This window comes from Elephantulus edwardii, unplaced genomic scaffold, assembly GCF_000299155.1.
Source record: "Elephantulus edwardii isolate Elephantulus edwardi_28Jun2011 unplaced genomic scaffold, EleEdw1.0 scaffold00194, whole genome shotgun sequence".
In the NCBI taxonomy this organism is placed as follows: domain Eukaryota; kingdom Metazoa; phylum Chordata; class Mammalia; order Macroscelidea; family Macroscelididae; genus Elephantulus; species Elephantulus edwardii.
Genome location: NW_006399944.1, coordinates 5422454 through 5444385, shown reverse-complemented (window position 1 = coordinate 5444385; position 21932 = coordinate 5422454). Strand labels below are relative to the sequence as shown.

The window sequence follows — 21932 nt, the reverse complement described above, 5'->3', positions numbered from 1 at the left end:
TTGAGTGAAAATCTAAATTTTAACATGCTCCTCAGGTGACTGATTTAAAATCTGTTCCAAATACTGAGCTGGGCGTGGGGGACTGTGGTATAAATCATTCTGTTTTCAGCCTGAAAAGACTTGTCCCTTCCCGGTGCTTTTCCTTAATCTTTGATTTGTACCTCTACTCAGTGTTCTGCATTTGCTTCTGTCACTATCAGAAGTTGAGGGCGAGAATCCCAGCACCAGGTAGTTGGGACCCAGGGACTAAAATTGCTTATGGCGCTTATGACTGACTTCTTGGTATTTTGTTTGTAGGAGATAGTCTTGATGAAAGATTTCATTTCGTCTTGAATTCTGATGATTTCTTTCTAGGCAGGCTGTGGGAGGAATAACCTCCCTAGGAGCGGTTTTCCAGAAACACTGAATCACTAGCAGCTGGAGCAGGAGAGTGGAGAAAAAGGTTTAGTTTCATGTATAGTTGGCATTTTTGTGATACTTTTATATTTTTTTGCCAAAAGCTCTTTTAGGTTCTTCCTCCTTCCCTCCTGCTGACTTACAATTAAGGGAGGGAATAATGATAGAAAAGCAAAAATTCCGGAAGCTGGATATAAACATTGGGTTTGTATTGTACGAAGAGTTAAAGTATTACTTGGAGCCCTAAGTATATGCACATAATAGTCATTTCCTTCTAAGGCGATACCGTAGGCATGTCCTTCTAACCTGGGTGTGGCCTGCAGAGCCGGATAAGATTCTAGTGTAGAGAGGTCAGAGACCCGGCCTTGCTCCACCAGGCAGCAGCCAGGCGGGGGTGGGGTGGGAGGAGGCCCTAGGCTAAGAAGCTACTCTGGGATGGTTCCCGAGACCCGGTTCTCAGGGCTGGGGTCTTGCTGGCTGGGCGCTCTGCAAGCTCCGGAGTGAGAAAAGGCAAGAACAGAACTGCAGCGTCAATATACTAGAGTCAGCAGAGGGGCTAAGGGCACTGAAGGTGGGGTAAGGGGGAAGTAGGACCCGGCGGAGCTTCCTTGGCCAGGGTGGGAACTAGGCGGGAGAAAAGGGGGGGGGGGAGAGTGAAAAAGAGAAGGAGATGGAGTCCGCACTCGCTGCGCTGCACGAGTTGCACGGCTCTGGTGGACCCAACCAGGACTCTATAAAAGGAGCCAGTCTTCGCCACCACTCACACGCTCCAGCCGAACTGGCGCACGCCTCGTTCTTCCTGCTCTCACAGACACCCGCCCTTTCCTCGTGCGCCCAGTCCCCGGGACCCGTGCTCCCACCGGTATGACTCTGAGCAGTGCCCACGGGAGCAAAGCGGCAGTGGCCGTGGCTGCAGGCCAGCCTGCAAAGCCGCAGCCCCATCCTTCGAATACCCCCTTTCACGGCCCCGTCTCTGCGGGACAGCTCGCCAGTGTGGCCAGCGCGTGAAAAGCAGGAGAGGGCAGAGCTCTGGTTCAGCGCGAGGCGAGGCGCGGCCCCGTGCGGCTCTCAGACTTCACCCCACCCAGCTTTGGCGGCCGCAGCCACCGCAAGAAACTACCCCAGCGCACCGGGAGGGAGGTGGGAGTAATGCAAGACGCGGAGTACTGGCAAGCTGGCCAACCTTAGTCTCCACAGCTGGGAAACTCCTGCGGGCGGGACTCTGCAGATCCAGGAGCGCCTGGGTTAGATGCTCCTCAGCCTATGCAATTGGGGTAAGATACCCCACTTGTCCGGAGCCCTTTTCTCAATCAAATAACCTTCCTCCATCATTAGACGTTCTGTGAGAACTAGATCTAAGCAGGGCTAGAAGGGCCAGTCTTTAAGAGGGGTCTGAAACGGGGCTTGAAGAAGAACAGCCAGAGACGCAGCGCCAGCGCCAGGCGCACGGGAAGTGCAGGGGACGCGCCTGCCCGCCTCTGCTGCTGCGCCCATGACCTCTAGTTCCAGCTGGGGACCTGGGCGGAGAAGTAATTGAGAAACCCACAGACTTAACAGCTGAGGGCAAGCCTGTGATCTCCTCGGCGGTCCTTTCGTCCTCTTGTCTGCTCCATGCCTGAGAGCTGTGCTCCCACGCCGGGGCGAGAAGAGCCATGGAGGAACCCGGCGCTCAGTGCGCCCCTCTGCCGCCGCCCGCGGGCTCCCTGACTGATCTTCCGCCTCTGGCCAACCTCTCGGCCACCCGCTCCAGCAACTGCAGTGCCGAAGGCTACATTTACCAGGACTTCGTGGCGCTGCCGTGGAAAGTGTTGCTGATCATCCTGCTGTCCTTAATCACTTTGGCCACCACGCTCTCCAATGCCTTCGTTATTGCCACTGTGTCCCGGACCCGGAAGCTGCACACCCCAGCCAACTACCTGATAGCCTCCTTGGCTGTCACTGACCTGCTGGTGTCCATCCTGGTGATGCCCATCAGCACCATGTACACTCTCACCGGACGCTGGACGCTGGGCCAGGTGGTCTGCGACTTGTGGCTGTCGTCGGACATCACCTGTTGCACTGCTTCCATCCTGCACCTCTGTGTCATCGCCCTGGACCGTTACTGGGCCATCACGGACGCTGTGGAGTACTCAGCCAAAAGGACTCCCAAGAGAGCCGCGGTCATGATCGTGCTGGTCTGGGTCTTCTCCATCTCCATATCTCTGCCTCCCTTCTTCTGGCGCCAGGCCAAAGCCGAGGAGGTGTCGAACTGCGTGGTGAACACAGACCACATCCTCTACACAGTCTACTCCACGGTGGGCGCTTTCTACTTCCCCACCCTGCTCCTCATCGCCCTCTATGGCCGCATCTATGTGGAAGCCCGCTCCCGGATTCTCAAACAGACGCCCAACAGGACGGGGAAGCGCCTGACTCGAGCCCAGCTGGTCACCGACTCCCCGGGGTCCACATCCTCGGTTACCTCCATTAACTCCCGGGCCCTTGAGGCGCCCAGCGAATCCGGGTCTCCTGTGTACGTCAACCAAGTCAAAGTGCGAGTCTCTGATGCCCTGCTGGAAAAGAAGAAGCTCATGGCCGCTAGGGAGCGCAAAGCCACCAAGACCCTAGGCATCATTCTGGGAGCGTTTATTGTATGCTGGCTGCCCTTCTTCATCATCTCACTGGTGATGCCAATTTGCCGGGATGCCTGCTGGTTCCACCTGGCCATCTTTGACTTCTTCACGTGGCTAGGTTACCTCAACTCCCTCATCAACCCCATCATCTATACCATGTCCAATGAGGACTTCAAACAGGCATTCCATAAACTGATCCGCTTTAAGTGCACAAGTTGACTTGTTATTTGCAGTGGGGTCGCCTAAATGGCCTTTGGGGACCATTTTGGGTCTGGTTCCACAGGTAGGTCAACTCTTCTTTCACCATTACTGGGTCAGAATGAGACTCTCCTGGCAAAGGGCAATGGAAGCTGAGAAACCAGGATAGCCCAGAGAGAGGAGAGAAAGATCAAAGAGGAATGTTTAAACTAAAGGCAGAGCTTTCCTGCTAAGGAGGAGGCTCCCTGCTTTAGATCAGACTGAGCACTGACCCTGCAGCAACCAGTCACAAAGATAGTTGCAACTTTTTTTTAAGTTGAAGAAAAGATGATCTTTGCCTTGTTTTGGTCCTTAGACCTGTGGGAAGCCTTTCTGAGGCAGATCTACATATAGCCTGGCAGTACTTGAACTAGACATTTTGGGGAGAACTTTGTGTCACACCTTCCTTTATTACTTTGGCCTTCAGTTTTTGTTTAATTCAACTTGGTGGGAGAAACCTGTGGATTTGGTGCTTCAATCCTTTAGTGTGGATGGTGCCGAGAAACCTGGAAGGGTTAACAGCAAAACCCTGCTGCTGAAATGTCTATTTTTATTACAATTGACAAAAAAGGAAGGTGGGTGGGGATGGGGAAGAGGGAGAGTTAAACTGAGAATACCTATGATTGATTTCTGCTGATTGTTAAGTTTTTTAATTCCTCTTTAGAGGTTGTCAAACCACATTTTAGAAACACAAACGCAACACTGTGTGCCAGTGCCAAAGTCTGCAGATTGCTTTATTTTTCCACCTAATTTCACGTGCCTGTCATTTTACTCATTTAAATCCCCTTAAATGAACGTTATGATGGGTGACTGAGCCCAAAAAGCTGCTATATTTTTTATTAATGCATTTATTTAAATGGGTTAACATTAGGTAATTACTGCTGTTTGACCAAAAGAATATAATTTATTCCTTAATCAATTCAGTGAAGGAGACTGATACTATAGAAATGCATCTTGTATGAGTAAGGAATGGAAGGCAGTAGAAGAATGTATATTTTGACTTGTAAAAAATCTTAAAAATGCATGAGACTTTTCCCTGGTAGTCATTTGCACTCTCCATCTGTAATTCCTTTGTGTGCTAACCTATAAAGTAACTAAAAGAAGTGGTTTTCTTCTTTAGGTATCTTGAAATGCAGTCAGAGTCCTCGGAACTATATTGAAAGAAAAATAAAAGCTGTTTCTGTTCTCTTGCTATTAAAAGTTTGAGCAGGAACAAATATTACCACATACTGACAAAGCAAGAACTTTTAGAGAAGTGCAAGAAAGGGAAATTGAGTCTTGTTTTCCTTGTAATTCATGGGACCAAACCCTAGACTTACTAGACAATGTGAAAACTTGGCAAGCCTTTGCACCTTGGAAATTTGGAGGCTTGACACCTCCAGAGTAAATTATCTGGAATACTTTAAATTTATCTGCCTTTACACATTTCAATACGATTTAGTTGTTTTCTCAAATTAACTCTGAGAACTCCACAATATAGGACAAGATTACATTTTCTAAAAATGGAAAAAAAAATTATCTAAATAAAAAGGAGTAACCCTAAAGGATCATTTGCACAGGAAAAAAAAAGTGTTTTATGGAGAGCATTTAATATGCTGGAGAAGACTCACACTCTATTTTTTTGCAAGGATTTTTGAAGTTGTTACCTTTTGTCTGCAAGAAGCAAGGTTGCCTTTGTGAAATGGAGTTACGCTCTGCTTGAAACACCCTAGTCCAGATTGTCAGACAATGGATGTACTGAGCTGAAGTACACAGCCTACTTACTGTGCAGAGCTCCACTCTGGGGTAATGACTCTTGAAAATATATTATTCAAAGGTTCACACATAAGCTAAGTTAAAAAGGGAATTTTGATCACCATGTATACCTGTTACAGGGGTAAGATAAGATTTTAAGCATTAGCTAATCCTATATTTCCGCTGGATTCCCAAGTTTCTTTACTCATTGTTTGTGACATTTCTCCTATGGAGAAATCTAGCTTGCTATTGACAGGAATGTGCATTGAGCAGGGTATTATGTCGTTAATACGTATGTCTTTTGTTGCTGCAACTGTGCTTTTTTTGCAGGTTAAGAGGCAATTAAATCAACTTCTAGGAGCCTGAGAGGGGTGAAAAAAATAATTGAAAAAAATAGCCAGTTACAAATTATTTCCTTAGAGGGCCCCTAGAATGATTGTGTCCTCAAATTAGCAAAAGTCACTTTAGTTTAAAGGGTTGTTTGCCATTTTGTAGATTAGCCATATACATTTTTGCTTGACTATTTGGCTGAATTGACTGGATTTTGAGGCATATTGTGTGAAATAGAAGCTTGCAAAACTTGTAGTTATAAGAGATCTAGAATCATCTTCCAGCATTGCACATAATTATGCAAAGTGTATTATTCATCCCAGGGGTGTGTAGTTGAGACTGTTAAGCTCCTTTTCAGTTACTGCTGCCTATCACATAGTTTATTTAATAAACTAGACACATGGCTTCTTGCAGAACATAAAATGGGAGAAGAAAATGTTTAACTTCAACGGAAATGAAAATATATTTTCATTGGCTGAGCTAAACACCATTTTCCATATTGTTTAATTGCACAGATTTTCACACAAATATATGAATGTGTACTCATCCAAAAAATACAAGTATTGTCTTGTCTTTCCAGGAATGTTAGAGTTTCCTTTTTACAAATGGACACTGTACCCATGAATGGTGGTTATTAACTTTAATAAATTTCTTACAGAACAATATTCTTCACTCTTCCTCTCTATTATCTTTATTTTATCTTCTTTAATCAGGAAACCCGGAGAGAACTATGATTCACTCAGCAGAGAGTGAAAACTCAGATTTTGTGTATTTGAGAGAGTTACTGTGACTGAAAATTGCCTTTGGTATTCCACCTTTCAATACATATGTAATTGGAAATGAAATTTAAGAAAACAATGAAATAAAAGTCCTTTTGTGTTCTAAAAATCATTGGGTAGTAATTCTGTTATTATGGAAAGATTCGCTTAGTGAACTTGGGTTGCGTTCAAGAGTTGGAGCCATCATGAGTGAATGATTGATGATAAATGGTACTGAAAAAGACTAGCAATGCTAGCATGATTTGCAGTACTTAAATTTCACCGATAAGAAGAATTTAGAGAAGTGTGCCCCCACGTCTTGCTAAAAGGATAATCCAAATCCCTAAATAAAACTTATTTCTGTGGCCGGACCATACGGGGAATTGTAATGCTAACCCAAAGTTTGTTCAAGTTCTTCAGTGGCTCCACAGGAGAAAAACGGGCAGTCATCTCCTGGGTGATTTATAGCTTCACATGCCCAGTCAGCTAACTGGCTGACAATAAATAAGTTGAGAAAGAACATTTAGCCTTTAGGATGGATATTGAGATTCCAAAACGCCTTGTAGTACTTGAAATATATTGTTATGCACTTTTGATTTTGTATTGACTCTTCTCTGACCCTCCAGCAGGCTTTCCAAGGCTGTAAAAGGCATGGGAAGATATTGCTCCTTTTACTCCTGAGAAACAGCTGGAGGATTTGAACTACTTACCTTTTAGTTAGCAATGTAATGTAACTCTTTTACACTAGGCCACTACAATCTGGCTTAAGAACAAGTTTGGGAAAATTGGAGAAGAGTAGATTGATGATCACAAATACCTGTGGCTTTTGGAATCAGAGTGCTCTAGGTGTGAATTACACACAGAGCTTGTGTGGTTCTTGCTCACAAATGCAAACGTAGACTGTTTCAAGTTGTTGCCAGGAATGAAAGTACTTACCCAAGTGTTTCTGTTCCTTCCTTCTGGCTACACACCCCACTCAGCAGGTGTTAGCTACATTTAGGTTCTATTTGACATAATTTCCTTAATGCACATGGACCACATGTAACATAGAAAAACTGAGGGCCAGTTTAAAAAGGTTGGACAGAAAAAGACCAAACTATCCTGAAGAGAGAAGCTTGATAAGACGTAAATAAGGTTTACTGGCTCACACTTAATTACTCCCCTGGACTGATGGCACACAACCCCAAATGCCAAAGGACAACACAGGAGATGGTTTAATGTTGGTTTTGGCGTTTGTGGTTTTTTGTTTGTTTTTTCTTTCCTTTCATGACCAGAGAGGAAATTACCAAATATTTGATTTCCTTTAAACCAGTTAACTATCAAATCAATGCAAAATATTGCCAACAACATGTGCATCCAGAAACAGATAATTAGGCTGTTCTTCTGAGGTGCCTACGGGTGGACTCAAACCTTTAACATTTAAGTTATAAGCCAAGTACATTAGCTGTTTGGACCAAGTACTCTATAAGCCAAACTACTGTACCTTCCAACCTGTAGAGACCCTACTAGGCCGGGTGGAACTGTCCCACAGGGTTTCCGAAGGGGCCCTGGTGGCACAGCAGTGAACTCCTCAGACGCTAAGTGAAACGTCTGAGATCTAATGGTAAAAGATTAAGATAAATATATAATTGGTAGTGGCTCAAGGCTTTAACTGGACCTGTAGTTTCCAGGAGAGAAGCAGCTGGTAGAGGAAAGCATGTGGGAAGTGAAAACTTCTGAACCTTTCTTCAAAACCCGCTCTTGAACAGTCCAGCAGGGGGCAGAGTACCTCTGAGTTGTATAGTAGATGCAGCTACCACTCAAGTTAATTCTCTTATTACTGGGCACTTTGCAAATGATATAAACTCCTTGAAACTTAGTGAAAGCAAATATCCGTGAGCCACAGGAAAGGAGGTTCAATTAAAACAGCCGATATTCAGAATACAAATGCAGGCAGAGGATCCATAGAACAACCCTTCAATTTTTTCCTTGGCAGTTCCTGGCGAGTTGTGCTGCTAAGCCAAAGATCACACCTCTCTGAAGGCTCATATCTATTGGACAAAGAGAAGCAATCTCTTCTTATGCAGCTTACTGCCTTGGAACCTGCAAAGGGCAAGAGTTGATTCTCTCTCCTGGGGGGAGGGAAGGACGGGAGAGAGAGAAAAAGAGAGAGTGAACGAAATTCAGTTATTATTTAGCTCTAGTCTTAGAAGAATGCCAAACAAATTTAGTATTTTAAAACACTGTGGCTTGGTTAATATAATGCTAACTTAAATAGACTGTTAGAAAACAAACAACTTGTATTCAAAATTAAGGAAACAAATTATTTATTTTGAGATCTGGATGCCGAGTGCTTAAAGGAGTTACACTACCAAACCAAAGGCAGAGGATTCGAATCTACCAGCTGATCTAAAGAAAATGGGCCGTTATGTCCCTTTTCCTCCCCTTTGATTTATAGCTTCTGAGAACCTGCTAAAATGTCAGCTATGTGCTAGTTCTGACTGGAAGACAGTGAGTTGTTGAGTTGAATTATTTATTTGGGAGTCCTGAAGTGGGGCAAATGGGTAAGCACTCAAATACTTGATAAAAGGTTGGTGATTCAAACCCTTGGATTGGCACTTGAAAGGCAGACTTGGTAATTTGTGCAGGATGACTCACAATATTGAAAACACTGAGGAAGAGTTCTTTTCTGCACATACTGGGGACACCCTAAGTTGGAACAACTTGATAGCCACTAACAACAACAGTTATTTACTTAAATTTATTTTTCACATCTGTGATTGTTTATTATTACTGTGTTTCTCTTTTTTAAAAAAAAAGTTGGATGCTGATAAATCTTTAGCTGAAAGGCAGAATACTTCCATTTATCATTTTTAGAAAGAACTGTTTTTTTGCCCAGAAGTAAGCGCTATGCCAGACCCTGACAGTAGAGTGCATAATGTATTGGGTTGCTAAGCAGAAAGCCGGCAGTTTGAATCCACTAGCTGTTCTGTGGCAGAAGGATGGATAATCTTTTTCCAAAGAATTACAGCCTTACAAAAATTATGGTCCCTTGATGAATAGGATTTATCAATAGGGAATTTTGGTTTTAAAGTATTTCCATTTTCCTAGGAAGGCAGATTTTCAAGTCCCTGTAATTTTTGCATTTGCATTAAAAATGTATTTAAAATATGATGCTTTATTAAGTATCACAAAACTAAGTTTCTTTATCAGAAGAGAAAGAATATAAAATGAGAAAATAAATGAAGCTCCATCAATGCCGTTTTCTTAGCTATTATTCTTTAACATTTTTGTTGCCCTTGGTTGGGAGTTTTCCATGTGCCGTTTCACTTATCTGCTAGTTACATTGGATTTTCAAAGTAAAAATCCACATCTTAGGCTTATAACAGAATTTCAATGCTTTCTGAGAAAGAAGATCAGTCCCTAGAGTTGAGTCAGGTGACAAAAAGGGAAACATAACACTATTCCACATATAGTTGACTTATGTGTACTATTTCATAAGATAGGAGAAATCCTTTTCAGAAGTACTAACTGGAACTCCAAATAATAAGAATGGCCTTATGATATTTCCTATACCTAAAAGAACAGATGGTGATGTAGGACTCCATTTATGGTAAATGCTTTTAAAAAATTCACACATGGCTGCCTAAATGATGCACAAAGGCATGAGTCACATCCTTTTTGACTCTCTGGGAAAGTTCCACAAAACAATCTCTCATTGGTCATCCTATATTAGGATTATATTAGGATAAGCTGACTTCATATTAACTCTGGCTTCCAACTCTGGTGACAATGTCTAGTGATAAAAGTGTGGTGAGAGGTGAAAGGGCAGTTCACAAAGAGTGGTTTACCATCCAGTAAGCAAATGCATTTGCTTCTTCTAGGTCCATTTGCCAATCTAGTTTGTGAGTATTTATGTAGACTTACAACTACCTCTGCAACTAAACAGTATGCTCATCTAGTAACCTTAACTGGTTCGGTACTATACTGTTGTATGCACCTGTGAGGAAGTAATTTCTGTGGGGCAGAAGCTGTGATAGTCCAATGGTTAGGCAATTGATTACTAACTGAAAGGTGGTGGAAAAGAACTTAACAATCTGCTTCTACAAACATTACATCCAGGAAGAGCTTACCGCATAAGACTCTATTGTGTCATGTGAGGTCACTATGCCAAAACTTGACTCCACAGAACCTAACAGCAACAATTTTACGGATCTTGATCTTGTCATATTAGTTTTGCCTTACCTTCCTGTCTTTGAGATCAACCTCTTTTTTTCTATATTCCTTGGTTTTCTTGTAGGGCAGTCATGGCACCAATTATTGGTATAAGTACTGCAGTATTGGTGATAAAATACAAGTCCAATGCTTTGAAGTTTAAATCCATCAGTTTAAATCCTTACTTTGCAAACACTTGCAAATACCAGTGCATTATATATAATAGTACACAGTTCTATGTTTGTAGCTATGGAATAAAAGGCATAATGTAATTATTTTCAGTCTTGGCTGCATATTAGGCTCATCAAGGGAATATTAAACATACTTTTGCTCAGACTGTGTTCTGATGACCAGACTGAAATTATGGTACATTCACATGATGGAATACTATGCAACACTCAGAATAAATGATTTTAAAATAAATATTATGTGACATGGGAGAGGCTAGAGAGAATTATGCTGAGTGAACTAAGTCAGCTTCATAAAAACAAATACTGGATAAAACCATTATTGTAAAAACAAAAGGATAAGCAGTAACATGTGGATGGATTTCCAAAGCGGGAAGGACAGGATGCTATAGTTGACAGTTTCAGTCTCCTCTCCGTGCATCATGATGTTGTCCATAGGTCCAGTGGTAAGAACTTTGGTTTCTTGAGATTGACATGCAGTCCATATTGAGGGCTTCATTCCTTGACCTTCTGCAATAAGTCCTTCAAGTCCTCCTCACTTTCAACAAGCAAGTTTGTCTCAACTGCATAATGTAGGTTATTGATGAGTCTCCCTCCAGTCTTGATGCCACACTCCTTTTCATAGAGTCCAGCTCCTTGAATAGTTTGCTTAGCATACGGATTGAATAGATACACAGAGAGAATACAATGCTGACACACTCCATTCTCAATTTGAAACCATTCAGTGTTTCTCTGCTCTGTTCGCACAACAGCATCCTTGTCCATGTTCAGGTTTGAACATGTGTGCAACTGGTCAGTTGGCTGGGTAGTTGTGTACTAGCTTTAATTAGTGAGCTTTAATTTATTATGATATCTATAGTAGGGTCTGGTACTCTTGTTTTTAGACATCACCCCAGTAATTTTATTGTGAGGCCAGGGTAATATCACCTAAGAATGTGTATATAAATGTTCTTGGAACATTCAGAATCTGAGGGTGTGAAGGGCATCCTCAAATGAAATAGGAAGGTAAGTGTTTATTATTATTACTTGCAGTGCAAGTTTTCAATAATAAGGAGTCAGGTAAAAAGGCAGATTCTTCTTCAGTATGTTTAATGGGGCATGAGTTGTTGTTGTTGTTATGTGCCGTCGAGTCGTTTGTGACTCATAGCGACCCTATGCACAACAGCCCTAAACCCTGCTCTATCCTGTGCCAACCACACTGCCTCTGACACACCCATCCCGATTACCCCAGTCACCAAATCAATCCATCTCATAGAGGGTCTTCTCCTCCTGCGCCGTCCCTCCACCCTCCCAAGCATGATGTCCCTCTCCAAGGACCTGTCCCTCCTGGCAACATGTCCAAAGTATGTCAGACGAAGTCCCAGAATCCTTGCCTCCAAGGAGTAGTTTGGTTTAATCCTCTCCAAGATGAATCTGTTTGTTTTCCTGGCAGTCCATGGTACATTCAATACTCTTCTCCAGCACCACAGCTCAAAGGCATCAACTCTCCTTCTGTCCTCCTTAGTCATTGTCCAGCTCTCTGATGCATAACAAGCAATTGCAAAGACCATGGCCTGTATCAAGCGCACCTTAGTCTCCAGAGAGACACCGTTGCTCCTGAGTACTTTAGAGAGGTCCCTAACAGCAGACTTTCCCATTGCGATACGCTTTTTGATTTCCTGACTGCTGGTGCCAAGAGTGTTGACTGTAGAGCCGAGCAAACTGAAGCTGTGAACAATCTCAATCTCTTCGCCATCCATCCTGATGCTGCCAATTGGCTCAGTGGTGAGAATCTTTGTCTTCTTGACATTGAGCCTCAGTCCATATTGGAGGCTGCAGTCCTTGACCCTCCGCAGCAAGTGCATGAGGTCCTCCTCAGTTTCAGCAAGCAGGGTTGTGTCATCTGCGTAACACAGATTGTTAATAGATCTTCCACCAATCCTGATGCCACAATTCTCCTCATAGAGCCCAGCCTCCCGGATAATCTGCTCTGCATACATGTTGAAAAGGTGTGGAGACAGGATGCATCCCTGGTGTACACCCTTCCCGATTTTGAACCATGCAGTGTTACCCTGCTCTGTTCTGACTACTGCCTCTTGGTCCAAGTATAGGTTTCGCATTAGCACAATTTAATGTTCTGGGATTCCCATTCTTCTCAGAGTCAGCCACAGTTTGTTATGATCCACACAGTCAAATGCCTTTGCATAATCAATGAAACACAGATAGACATTCTTCTGGTATTCCTTGCTTTCAGCCAAGATCCTTCTAACATCAGCAACAATATACCTAGTGCCACGACCCCTTCTAAAGCCAGCCTGGAATTCCGGCAATTCTCTGCTGATGTGCTGTTCTAATAGTTTTTGGATAATCTTCAGTAGAATCTTGCCTGTGTGTGAGATCAATGACACTGTTCTGTAGTTTCCACACTCAGTTGGGTCACCCTTCTTTGGAATGGGCATAAGACTCTGTTCTAATATTTTCTTTGACAATGCCAACACTGTTGGTCCATGGACCAACATCAAGTTGTAAGAATGTACAGGAAACATAGCTTAATTTACTGAAGAAATATATTGTTTTAAAAATGTGAATATGATAAAATTTGCTTTTCAACGTGCAATAGATTGCATTTCCCTTGTTTGTTTGCATGGTATTCATATCTCAGTTTCAGCAGCTGTGAAATGTTTCCCTTTAAACATTTTCTCCCAGATGCTTCAAATCTTCAGTCTACCCAGAACCAACAGCTCAGTCCTACATCTGAACCAGGAAAGTATAATCCTTAGAGTCAATTCCTTGTTTTTACACTATTGACAAATAAGGGCTTCGTTTTCTGTTAAAGAGAAAGACGAACAAAACAAAGCAAATAACCATTGCCAACATATGGCAATGAAGCAATTTGTTTGGTAATTTAGCACTTACTTGAATCCCTTTCATCAGCATGCTTAAAAATGATGTGAATGTTTATCTTCTATAAATACAAAACAAAACCCAAAAATCCACAGCTGTTCAGTCTTTTCCAACTTTTTCTTCCCAACTCATAGCATTCCTGTAGGAAAGGAAGAACTGTCCTGTTAGGATTCCTAGGCTGTAATCTTCTTGGAAGCTGAGTGACACATCTTTCTTCCATGAAGCAACTGGTTAGCTCAAACCGGCAACCTTTTCATTAGCAATGAAGCACATTGATTACTATGTCATTAGGGCTTCTTTGGTAAACACAACGATCCACTTGATCCACAGTGGAAAGTATACTTTCTTCCATACTGTTCTATGCTTCCATTGCCTTTAAAGACAGCAACTTAGAACAGTGAAGAGATCTTATGATCTCTTGATTTCATAAGAACGTCATCCCTATTTTTTTATTGTCAAAATATTTGATAAGTAATTTTTAAGTGAGAAGCCTACCTTATTAAGGATAATACTCATCAATATCTTAGCTCCTATCCATATGACTGAAAATGCTCAGTTTCCCAAACTTAGACTGAGAGTAAGACTCAAAGACTCTATTTCAGTAAAGATACTTATTTCAGTTTCTCACATGAGTGTTTAATGTTAAATTAATAATGTCAGTGTCCAAGTAAGTGTTTATTCTATATTATAAAACAAACATCAAAGTCTTTCAACTCTTCCGTGTGCAATTATGATACTTTGAGTTGTCGGATGGCTAGGAAATTAAATGCCTCATTTTAAAAGGAAAAGAGGCTGTGAAGGAAATTCACATCATTGAACACTTAATTTGTGTGAAGTATTTTGAACAATCTTTCCACTTCTCTTTAATCTTCATAGTTGTTGTTGTCGTTGTTGTGTGCCATCGAGTCGCTTGCGATTCATAGCGACCCTGTGTACAACATCCCTAAACTCTGCTCTGTCCTGTGCCAATTGCACTGTCTCTGACACACCCATCCCGATTACCCCAGTCACTGAATTAATTCACCTCATAGAGGGCGTTCCCCTTCTGCGCTGTCACTCCAGCCTACCAAGCATGATGTCCCTCTCCAAGGACCTGTCCCTCCTTGCAACATGTCCAAAGTATGTTAGACAGAGCCTCAGAATTCTTGTCTGCAAGGAGCAGCCCAGTTTGACCCTTTCCAGGATGAATATGTTTGTTTTCCTAGCAATCCATGGTACCCTCAATATTCTTCTCCAGCACCACAGATCAAAGGTATCAATTCTCCTTCTATCCTCCTTAGTCATTGTCCAGCTCTCTGATGCATAACAAGTGATTGCAAAGACCATGGCCTGTATCAGACACACCTTAGTCTCCAGAGAGACACCATTGCTCTTCAGTACTTTGGAGAGGTCCCTAACAGCAGACTTTCCCATGGCAATAAGTCTTCTAATTTCCTGGCTGCTGGTGCCGAGAGGGTTGACTGTGGAGCCAATCAAACTGAACCTGTGAACAATCTCAATCTCTTCACCATCCATCCTGATGCTTCCAATTGGCCCAGTGATGAGAATCTTTGTCTTCTTAGCATTGAGCCTCAGTCCATATTGGACGCCGCAGTCCTTGACCCTCTGCAGCAAGTGCTTCAGGTCCTCCTTAGTTTCAGCAAGCAGGGTTGTATCATCTGCATATTGCAGATTGTTGATAGATCTTCAATCAATCTTGAGCCCACATTTCTCCTTATAGAGCCTAGCCTCCCAGATAATCTGTTCTGCATACAAGTTGAAAAGGCATGGAGACAAAATATATCCCTGGCGTATGTCCTTCCCAAGTTTGAACCATGCAGTGTTTCCTTGCTCTGTTCTAATGACTGCCTCTTGGTCCAAGTATAGGTTTCTCATTAGCACGATCAAGTGTTCTGGGATTCCCATTCTTCTCAGAGTCAGCCACAGTTTGTTATGATCCACACAGTCAAATGCCTTTGCATAGTCAATGAAACACAGATAGACATTCCTCTGGTACTCCCTGCTTTCAGCTAAGATCCGTCTGATATTAGCTACAATATCTCTAGTACCATGACCCCTTCTAAACCCAGCCTGGACTTCTGTCATTTCTCTGCTGATGTGTTAGTCGTTTTTGGATAATCTTCAGAAAAATTTTTTTGCATGTGAAATCAATGAGATTGTTCTATGGTTTCCACACTCTGCTGGGTCACCCTTCTTTGGAATGGGAACAAATATAGATCTCTTCCAGTCAGTTGACCAGGTGGTTGTTGTCCAGATTTCTTGGTGTAACTTGGTGAGGACATCCAAGGCAGCATCTGTTAGCTGAAATATGTCAGTTGGTATACCATCTATTCCTGGGGCCATATTTTTTGCTATTTTCTTCAAAGCAGCTTGAACTTCTTCCTTCACCACCATAGGCTCTTGCTCATACGTTGTTTCATGAAATTCTTCTGTGTCTGCTAATTCCTTTTGATACAGTGACTCAGTATATTCTTTCCATCTTCTTTTAATGCTTCCTGGATCATTTAGTATTCTGCCTAAAGCATCCTTGATTAAATCTTCATAGTACTATCATAATACAGATATTATTATTGTCATGACATCATCATAATAATCATTATCAGGGGGTAATCAAATAAGTATCACAAAAAGTTTGTCTAGTTTTGTGACTCGGAGACTTAAAGTAACAGTACCATTTCAGTAATTCAGCTTTGGAAAGGAAACACTATTATTATGACTATGTTTCACTTAGTCATTCAGAGTAGAATTTTCTAATCTGAACTCTAATCTGAAGCTTTAAAACAGAATAGAACTTTGAGATTTACGTATAAGTGTGAAATTGTGTCTAAGAAACACAGATTTCCTCCTTGGTCTGTTCCCAAACTCCTGTCCTTCCTAGTCTGACTAAAATCTTTCTTAAGGAAGCACACATCAGGGCTTCTCCAACTTTTTCAAGGAGTGGATATATGTGTTGTTGTTGTCTATCACTGAGTTGGAACTGACCCATAGTTGACCATCCCATGAGTTTTGAGGCAGTTATCACATAGGTGTGGGTTGATTGCTCATCCATCTTCCACGGAGTAGCTCAAAGATTCAGATTGCATGCATTAGGGATTGCAGCACAGATTCTTACGTGTAGGCCACCAGCGCTCCCTGAACATGTAGAGACATGTATATTTAAATTATGGGTTGTGGCTATATTAAATATAGATGCTTCTGCTTTGATGAGTAATACTTGACAGGCAGAATTTTCTTTTTATGGAAAATTTTATGTATCTTAAAAACTTGGGCACAGGGGACATTGTGCCTATTTTTACATGGAGTAAAGTTTTTTAGTGCAAAAGAAAAATGCAGGCAAGTAATATGCCTTGAGATATTTTTGTTGTATTTTATAGACATAACTACTAAATGTATGCTGATTCCTCCACTTTTTAAAACTTTTTGTGCATTTTATAAGCACAATCCTTCTTTGCCAACAGCTTTAAGTTCATCCTCTCTCTTCACCTCTTCCTCTCCCCCCAAAGCACTATTATACCAACATGAACAAGAAAAATATATATATATATATATATATATATATATACACAGAGCAGAATTAAATTGAGTTAAAATACATAGATAAGATATTAAAAGACTCTAGTGGCTTAGGGATAAGGAGTTGTACTGCCACCCCAAGTGCATGTAGTTCAAATCCACTAGCTGCTCCATGAAAGATGGGTAATCTCCTCTTCTGTAGTTTATAGCCACTGAAAATAAGATATTTTAAAAATATTCACTAAATATTTAAATAAAGATATAAAAAGTTACAGAAGCTTTCCATTATGAGTGAAAACAAAACCATAAATTGGAAATATTTTTCAAAGTACTTTTTACCTTGTGTCTTTATTGTTACGTGTGCCCCTGAGTTGGAACTGACCCATAGCTGATCCTCCAGTGAGTATTCAGAGGAAGTTAATCCTTAGGAGGAAAATGCCCATCCTTCTCCTGCAGAACAGCTAATAAATTAAAAATTAATACCTTTTGGACTGTGGCACGGCTTCTTACCATGAAATGTACAAGACCAAATATTTTAGTAAATTCAGATTTATAATCCAAATACTTTAGTAAATTCAGAATCCAGATATATGCTGTCCTTGGATTAAACATAGCTTTGTCTCCTCCCAGTAGTGTGAGTTCAATTTCAGTGAGCATTATTGTCATCATTTGTTGATGTGTGGAAATAGTACAATAAAGTAGACAGGTTTGTTATAAGGGTTAAACAAACGACTATACCGAAGTGTTTAGAGCATAGAAGATGTTTACTAGATGGTGGCTTTCTTTTCTTCACATTCTGGTTTATTTATCTAGTATATGAAATTCAGAAGCTGTTGTTGATTGTCAGATAGCTTTGAATTGTCTCTGACTCTTAGTGAGTGACCCTTTGTACAACAGAATGAAGCTCTCCTGGATACTGTGGCATCCTTACAGTCTCAAACCAGTTGTTGCAGTCACTGCATCAATAAATGCTGTTGATTGATTTTCTTCGTTCTTTTTTTTATGTAAAAGAAGATGGAAGGAGTACACGGAGTGTCTGTATCAGAAGGAATTGGCTGACACAGAAGAATTTAATGAAATAACATGTGAGCAAGAGCCTATGGTGATGAAGGAGGAAATTAAAATTGTTCTGAAGGAATTGGCAAAAAACAAGTCTTCAGGAGTTGATGGCATACCAATTGACATATTTCAACAAACAGACACTGCCCTGAATGCTCATTAAGTTGTGCCAAGAAATCTGGAGGACAGCCAGCTGGCTGACTGACTGGAAAAGATCGATATTTGTTCTTATTCCAAAGAAAGGTGACCAAAAGAGTTCGGAAATTATCGAACAATATAATTAATATCACATGTAAGCAAGATTCTGCTGAAAATTATCTAAAAACGTTTGGAACTATATGTCAACAGAGAACTGCCAGATATGTAGGCTGGATTTAGAAGAGGTCGTGGTACTAGGGATATTATAGCTAATGTTAGATGGATCTTGGCAGAAAGCAGAGAATACCAGAATAATGTCTATCTGTGCTTCATTGACTATGCAAAGGCTTTTGACTGTGTGGGTCACAACAAGCTGTGGCTGACTCTGAGAAGAATGGGAATCTCAGAACATTTGATTGTGCTAATGTGAAACCTATACTTGGACCAAGAGGCAGTCGTCAGAACAGAGCTGGGAGACACTGGATGGTTCAAAATCAAGAAGGGGGTCCGTCAGGGATGTATTTTGTCTCCATACCTTTTCAATCTGTATGCAGAACAGATCATCCAAGACACTGGGCTGTACGAGGATGATTGTGGCATCAGGATTGGTGGAAGAATCATCTACAATCTATGTTATGCAGATGACACAACCCTGCTTGCTGAAACTGAGGAGGACCTGAAGTGCTTGCTGCAGAAGGTCAAGGACTGCAGACTTCGATATGGATTGAAGCTCAATTAATAGAGAAAACAAAGATTCTCACCACTGGGCATAATGATGAATGGTGAAGAGATTAAGATAGTTAACAGTTTTAATTTGCTTGGTTCCACAGTCAATGCTCTTGGTAACAGCAGCCAGGAAATCAATAGATGAATTGCATTGGGAAAGTCAGCTGTGAGGGACCTCTCAAGAGTACTGAAAAGCAACGACATCAGGCTGGAGACTAAGGTGCGCCTGATTCGGGCTATAGTCTTCGCAATTACTTGCTATGTATCAAAGAGTTGGGCAGTGAGTAGGCATGATAAATTACGTGCTATGTATCAGAGAGTTGGACAATGAATAGGCATGATAAAAAGACAATTGATGCCTTTGAGCTGTGGGCCTGGAGACGAGTGTTGAATATATCATGGACCACTAGGAGAACAAACAGTTTTGCCCTGGTGAAGGTGAAGCTGGAATGCTCCTTGGAGTCAAGGATTCTGAAGCTTCGTCTGACTTACTTTGGGCATGTTGCCCTTGGAGAGGAACATCATGTTTGGCAGAGTTGAGGGGCCACGAAAGAGAGGAAGATCTTCAATGAAATGGATCAATTCGGAGTGGTGGGAATGAGTGTGTTTGAGATGAATAGTTTGGCACAGGGTAGAACGGCATTTAGAGCTCTTATACATAGGGTCTCTATGAGTTGCAAGCGACTTGATGGCACATAACAGCAACATACATTAATGTTTTCCTTCTTCTGGGTTGTATAGCCCTGATGTGTTCACTTGCCATACAGTGGTAACTTGTGGTTGCTGTAAAGCAGAACACTGTGACACTGATGTGTCTAATGTGTTAATGGTTACCTGTGGTGGATAATGTTTGGTCGAGCTGCCCAATTAAAACTAGCTTGGAAGCAGGAGTGGCATCCACTTCCATAATAGCTTGCCTCCAGAAACCCTATGAACCTGGAGAGAGGATGAAATCCACACAAGTATTGAGGACTTTCCTTCATAGGGTCACTATGAGTTGCCTACAACTTGACAACACTTAACAACAACAACAACAACAACAAAAACAACCATGTTTTTCTGGCTGGGAAGATGAGCAGAATTCCCAGATTCTGCTAAGTTGTGTTTTCCCATTTGGGGTTGAGACTAGGATGAGGCTTTTATTCACAGCAGGGCGTGAGATGTTTGGATTTGGCCTTATTTTTAAAAAAGGCTTTTGGGGCCTTGGGCCTGAGGCCCTTGGGCTTGCTTTTTGTGGACCTCCCGAATAAAACAGGCTTGGAAGCAGGAGTGACATCCACTTCCAAAATAAGCTTGCTTCTGGAAACTATGAACTTGGAGAAATGATGAAAGTTTTGTGTTCAGGGCTTTTGTTCACAGGGTCACTATGCTTTGTCTATGACTTGACAACACTTAAGAACAACAGCAACAACAACAACAACACTTATGTTTGTTGTAGCAATATTTACAATAGCAAAGAGAACTAACCCAAGTATCCATCAACAAAGGAACAAAGAAACTATGGTACATTCATACTGGAGTACTGATCATTACTGAAAAATAATAATGAAGTTGTTAAACATTGTACAGCATGAATACATCTAGAAGGCATTATGCTTAGTCAACTATATGAGTCATTAAAGTATAGCTATTGTGTAAGTTCTATGTTATAAAAAGTCAAGGAAAGGTTAACACATAGAATTGTTATAATATTGTCATAAATAGAAAATATGCTTGTTAAAATGAGTTAATGGAAAGATAAAATACAATAAGGGGGTCATCATGCATTATAATTAATCACATTGATTTATTGTAATTAATATTCTTAAAAACAGTGCATAAACAAGTGCATGAAAAAATAACATTATTTGTAAACTTTCACTCAAATGACAATTAAAAAAATCAGAATTTGATATAATAAAGTTGTTGTGTACCAGTGAGTTGGAACCAACCCATAGACAACCTCCAGCCGGTTTTCAGAGGCACTTAATCACATAGGAAGAGATTTTTCATCCTTTTCCCTCAAAATACCTGGTGGATTTGAATGGCCTACCTTCAGAATTACAGTGCAGCTTCTTAACACTAGGCTACCAAAACTCCCCTGCTATTGTTGTTGCTATGTGTCATTAAGTCTCCTTTGACTCATAGTGACCCTTAAACCCTAACCTATCCTGAGCCAATTTCAGTGTTTCTGACATACCTAGTCCCACTCTCCCAGTCACTGAGTCAACCCATCTCATACAGGGTCTTCTTCTCTTGCACTGTCCCTCTACCTTTCCAATAATGATGGCCTCCGAGGACTGGTTTCTCCTGGACATATGCCCAAAGTTTGTGTGATGAAGCTTCAAAATCCTTGCCTCCAAGGGACAGCTTAGTTTCACTCTCTCTTCGATAGATCTGTTTGCTCTCTTGGCAGTTCATAGTATGTTCAATACTCTTCTCCAGCACCACAACTCCAAAGCATCAGTTCTTCTTCTCTCATCCTGGCACTGTCCAGGTCTCTGATGCATAGCAAGTAATTGTGAAGACCATAGCTTTGATCAAGCTTCTGTTTGTCTCTTCTCCTAGCTCTGTCAGCAAGGAGAACCTTATTAGTCAGTGACCATCCCATTGAACAATCTTTGTGGCTAAGCGTAGTCAGGTTGGTTGTTGCTGTTGTTATGTACTGTTGAGTCAACTATGACTCATAGCAAGACTGCACAATAGCTCTAAACCCTGCCTTTTTCTGAGCCTATCTCACAGTCTCCAACACACCTGACCCCATTATGCCAGTAACTGTGTCAATCCATCTCATCTGATTCTTTCTCTCCTGTGCTGTCTGTCCCTCCACTCTTCCAAGCATGATGTCTTTTTCCAAGGACTTGTTCCTTTGGACACGTGCCCAAATTATGTGAGAAAGGGCCTCAAAATCCTTGCCTCCTATGAGCAAAGTGGATTCACCTTCCTTTCTTTTGCTGAACTTGTATTTTTCCAAGCATGATGCCCTTTTCTAAGGACTTTTTTCCTTATGGTAAGGTTCAACACACCTTAAGTCTCACTTTTTTTGTTTCTAAGGAGCACTCTGAAATGCTTCCAAGACAGAGTTTCTGCATCCATAGAGATAATGTCATCCCAGTTCAATTTTTCTTTCTGCCTTTTCCATTACCCTACTTTGATATGCATATAAAGCAATTGAAAGTACTATAGTT

At 41.5% G+C, this 21932-nt stretch overlaps 1 protein-coding gene across 1 annotated transcript; it reads left to right on the top strand.

Annotated features, from left to right (window-relative positions):
* Positions 1-1997: 1997 nt before the first annotated feature.
* LOC102850093 (5-hydroxytryptamine receptor 1B-like) lies at positions 1998-3244 on the top strand. Its single transcript, XM_006896964.1, has one exon. The coding sequence runs from the start codon at positions 2049-2051 to the stop codon at positions 3222-3224; it is 1176 nt and encodes a 391-aa protein (XP_006897026.1). The 5' UTR covers positions 1998-2048; the 3' UTR covers positions 3225-3244.
* The last annotated feature ends 18688 nt before the right edge of the window (positions 3245-21932 follow it).